At 44.8% G+C, this 5000-nt stretch overlaps 1 protein-coding gene across 1 annotated transcript in view; it reads left to right on the top strand.

The window, feature by feature from the left end:
* The window catches only part of LOC307027755 (latent-transforming growth factor beta-binding protein 4-like), a gene marked incomplete at its 3' end in the record, with an annotated part of 29728 nt that overhangs the window by 4733 nt on the left and 19995 nt on the right, over positions 1-5000 (top strand). Inside the window, exon 7 of the mRNA XM_079696065.1 lies at positions 1070-1240. Coding sequence (XP_079552191.1) covers positions 1070-1240 — 171 coding nt within the window. The remainder of the gene's footprint in view (positions 1-1069; positions 1241-5000) is intronic.

The raw sequence follows: 5000 nt of genomic DNA, 5'->3' as shown, positions 1-5000 counted from the left end.
GGCCCCTTTAACAGGAACCTCATCAAACACAACTGAAGGTCAAGAGACGTCTTTGTCCTGAAGTCAGGATAGAAATGAGAGAGAAACTGAAATGAGGAGTTTGGGAAGTCTGACCGCAGCGCTGCTTATTCTGACCGGCATTCGAAGAGGAGGAAGAGGATGATGAGGAAGAGGATGATGAGGAAGAGGAGGAGGAGGTAGAGGATGCTGGTCCGCATGTACCTGGTTTATTAAACCTGGAAACGTCTCTGCTGCTTTCAAACTGGCTGCAAACGCTTGAGCAGGGGTGTGTATTGTGTGTGTGTGTGTGTGTGTGTGTGTGTGTGTGTGTGTGTGTGTGTGTGTGTGTGTGTGTGTGTGTGTGTGTGTGTGTGTGTGTGTGTGTGTGTGTGTGTGTGTGTGGGGGTGGGGGTGGGGGTGGGTGGGTGTGGCGGTGTGTGTGAAATTGGGATTGTCTGCGCAGCTAAATGTGTGTTTTGTGTTCTGTTGTCTAAGTCTTGTTTGCACTTTCTTTTTTAGATTTTTTCTTAGATATTTTTCTTATTGTATTCCACATTGTTACTTGTTTTGTTTTTATATTTTACTGACAGCTTTCTGAAATTGTACTTACATTGTTTGGGATCCTTTAGTAAATGTTTGTATTCAGAAATTTGAGTAACATTCTTCTCATATTTTACTAAATATTTCTCATATCTTATTTAAATTGTTCTGGAATTCTTCTCATATTTTACTCGAATCTTGCTCTAATTGTACATAATTTTGTATCATATTCTATTTAATTTGTTTTCATATTTTCTCAAATATTATATAAAAGCATAATTTTCTTACAAATCTTCAAGGTTTGCTTTAACTCTGTTCTCCATGTTTTCTGCTCCTCTGTGGATGTGATGCACGATGCATGAAGCTCCGCCTCTCGACTCTGCACTCTCATACCTTCTCTAACGTGTGTGTGTGTGTGTGTGTGTGTGTGTGTGTGTGTGTGTGTGTGTGTGTGTGTGTGTGTGTGTGTGTGTGTGTGTGTGTGTGTGTGTGTGTGTGTGTGTGTGTGTGTGTGTGTGTGTGTGTGCAGCCCACAGTGTGATCTCGGAGGAGCGGGGGCAGTGTCACCGGGTGCTGGGGGGGGGTCCGGCCTCCTGCTCGCTGCCCATCCTGAGGAACATCAGCAGGCAGATCTGCTGCTGCAGCCGCGTGGGGAAAGCCTGGGGGCCGAACTGCCAGAGGTGCCCCTACTTCGGATCAGGTGCAAACTCATATTATGGTTTATTAACTTTTCAAATCATTTATAATGAGGTACAACAACAACAACAACAACAACATCAACCACATTTTTTTTGCAATTGTTTCCTGAATTCATGTTTTAGTATTTTATTTTGAATATTCTGCACATTTTTTAAGGGTTATTTACCAGGGCGTTTTTTGAAAATGTCTTTGGATGGATGATGAATGATGGATGGATGGATGGATGTTGGATGGATGATGGATGGATGGTTGGATGTTGGATGATGGATGGATGGATGGATGGATGTTGGATGGATGGATGATGAATGATGGATGGATGGATGGATGGATGATGGATGGATGGATGATGAATGATGGATGGATGGATGGATGTTGGATGGATGATGGATGATGGATGGATGGTTGGATGTTGGATGATGGATGGATGGATGGATGTTGGATGGATGATGGATGGATGGTTGGATGTTGGATGATGGATGGATGATGGATGGATGGATGTTGGATGGATGATGGATGGATGGATGTTGGATGGATGATGGATGGTTGGATGTTGGATGATGGATGGATGTTGGATGGATGATGGATGGATGGATGGATGGATGGATGATGGATGGATGGTTGGATGTTGGATGATGGATGGATGTTTGATGGATGGATGGATGGTTGGATGTTGGATGATGGATGAATGTTGGATGGATGATGGATGGATGATGGATGGATGGATGTTGGATGGATGATGGATGGATGGTTGGATGTTGGATGATGGATGGATGATGGATGGATGGATGTTGGATGGATGATGGATGGATGGATGATGAATGTTGGATGGATGGATGGTTGAATGGATGGATGGATGATGGATGGATGATGGATGTTGGATGATGGATGGATGATGGATGGATGGATGATGGATGGATGATGGATGGATGATAGATGATGATAGATGATGATAGATGGATAGATAGATGATGGATGATAGATGATGGATGGATGGATGGTTGGATGATGGATGGATGGATGGTTGGATGATGGATGGATGGATGGATGATGGATGGATGGATGATGGATGGTTGGATGATGGATGATGGATGGATGGATGGATGGATGATGGATAGATAGATGATGGATGGATGGATGATGGATGGATGGATGGTTGGATGGATGGATGATGGATGGATGGATGATGGATGGTTGGATGGATGATGGATGGATGATGGATGGATGGTTGGATGATGGATGGTTGGATAATGGATGGATGATGGATGGATGGTTGGATGATGGATGGATGGATGGATGGATGTAAGGATGGTTGGATGATGATGGATGGATGATGGATGGATGATGGATGGATGGTTGGATGATGGATGGTTGGATGATGGATGGATGATGGATGGATGGTTGGATGATGGATGGATGGATGGATGATGGATGGTTGGATGATGGATGGATGATGGATGGATGGATGGATGGATGGTTGGATGATGGATGGATGGATGGATGGTTGGATGATGGATGGATGGTTGGATGATGGATGGATGATTGGATGGATGTAAGGATGGTTGGACGGATGATGGATGGATGATGGATGGATGTAAGGATGGTTGGATGGATGATGGATGTATGATGGATGGATGATGGATGGATAGATGATGGATGGATGGTTGGATGATGGATGGATGATGGATGGATGGTTGGATGATGGATGGATGGATGGATGGTTGGATGATGGATGGATGGATGGATGATGGATGGATGGATGGATGTTGGATGGATGATGGATGATGGATGGATGATGGATGGATGGATGTTGGATGGATGATAGATGGATGGATGATGAATGTTGGATGGATGGATGGTTGAATGGATGGATGGATGATGGATGGATGATGGATGTTGGATGATGGATGGATGTTGGATGGATGATGGATGGATGGATGATGGATGGATGGATGATAGATGATGATAGATGATGATAGATGGATAGATAGATGATGGATGATAGATGATGGATGATAGATGATGGATGGATGGATGATGGATGGATGGATGGTTGGATGATGGATGGATGGATGGATGATGGATGGATGGATGATGGATGGTTGGATGGATGATGGATGGATGGATGGATGGATGGATGGTTGGATGATGGATGGATGGTTGGATGATGGATGGATGGATGGATGGATGTAAGGATGGATGGTTGGATGATGGTTGGATGATGGATGGATGGTTGGATGATGGTTGGACGGATGATGGATGGATGTAAGGATGGTTGGATGATGATGGATGGATGGATGGATGTAAGGATGGTTGGATGGATGATGGATGGATGATGGATGGATGATGGATGGATGGATGGATGGATGATGGATGGATGGTTGGATGGATGGATGACGGATGGATGGATGGTTGGATGGATGGATGATGGATGGATGGATGGATGGATGGATGATGGATGGATGGATGGATGGATTGATGGATGATGGATGGATGGATGGATGGTAGATGGATGGATGATGGATGGATGGATGGATGGTTGGATGATGGATGGATGGTTGGATGGATGGATGACGGATGGATGGATGGATGGTTGGATGGATGATGGATGGATGGATAGATGGATGATGGATGGATGGATGGATGATGGATGGATGGATGGTAGATGGATGGATGATGGATGGATGGATGGATGGATGGATGGATGATGGATGGATGGATGGATGGATGGTTGGATGGATGGATGATGGATGGATGGATGGATGATGGATGGATGATGGATGGATGATGGATGGATGGATGATGGATGGATGGTTGGATGATGGATGGATGATGGATGGATGGTTGGATGATGGATGGATGGATGGATGGTTGGATGATGGATGGATGGATGGATGATGGATGGATGGATGGATGTTGGATGGATGATGGATGATGGATGGATGGTTGGACGTTGGATGATGGATGGATGATGGATGGATGGATGTTGGATGGATGATGGATGGATGGATGATGAATGTTGGATGGATGGATGGTTGAATGGATGGATGGATGATGGATGGATGATGGATGTTGGATGATGGATGGATGTTGGATGGATGATGGATGGATGGATGATGGATGGATGGATGGATGGATGATAGATGATGATAGATGATGATAGATGGATAGATAGATGATGGATGATAGATGATGGATGATAGATGATGGATGGATGGATGATGGATGGATGGATGGTTGGATGATGGATGGATGGATGGATGATGGATGGATGGATGATGGATGGTTGGATGGATGATGGATGGTTGGATGATGGATGGATGGTTGGATGATGGATGGATGGATGGATGGATGGATGTAAGGATGGATGGTTGGATGATGGTTGGATGATGGATGGATGGTTGGATGATGGTTGGACGGATGATGGATGGATGATGGATGGATGTAAGGATGGTTGGATGATGATGGATGGATGGATGGATGTAAGGATGGTTGGATGGATGATGGATGGATGATGGATGGATGATGGATGGATGGATGGATGATGGATGGATGGTTGGATGGATGGATGACGGATGGATGGATGGTTGGATGATGGATGGATGGATGGATGGATGATGGATGGATGGATGGATGGTAGATGGATGGATGATGGATGGATGGATGGATGGTTGGATGATGGATGGATGGATTGATGGATGATGGATGGATGGATGGATGGTAGATGGATGGATGATGGATGGATGGATGGATGGTTCGATGAT

This window comes from Notothenia rossii (genome assembly GCF_949606895.1).
Source record: "Notothenia rossii genome assembly, contig: scaffold_356, whole genome shotgun sequence".
NCBI classification, from domain to species: Eukaryota; Metazoa; Chordata; class Actinopteri; order Perciformes; family Nototheniidae; genus Notothenia; species Notothenia rossii.
The sequence above is the reverse complement of the archived record's forward strand: the minus strand, read 5'-3'. Positions and strand labels throughout refer to the sequence as shown.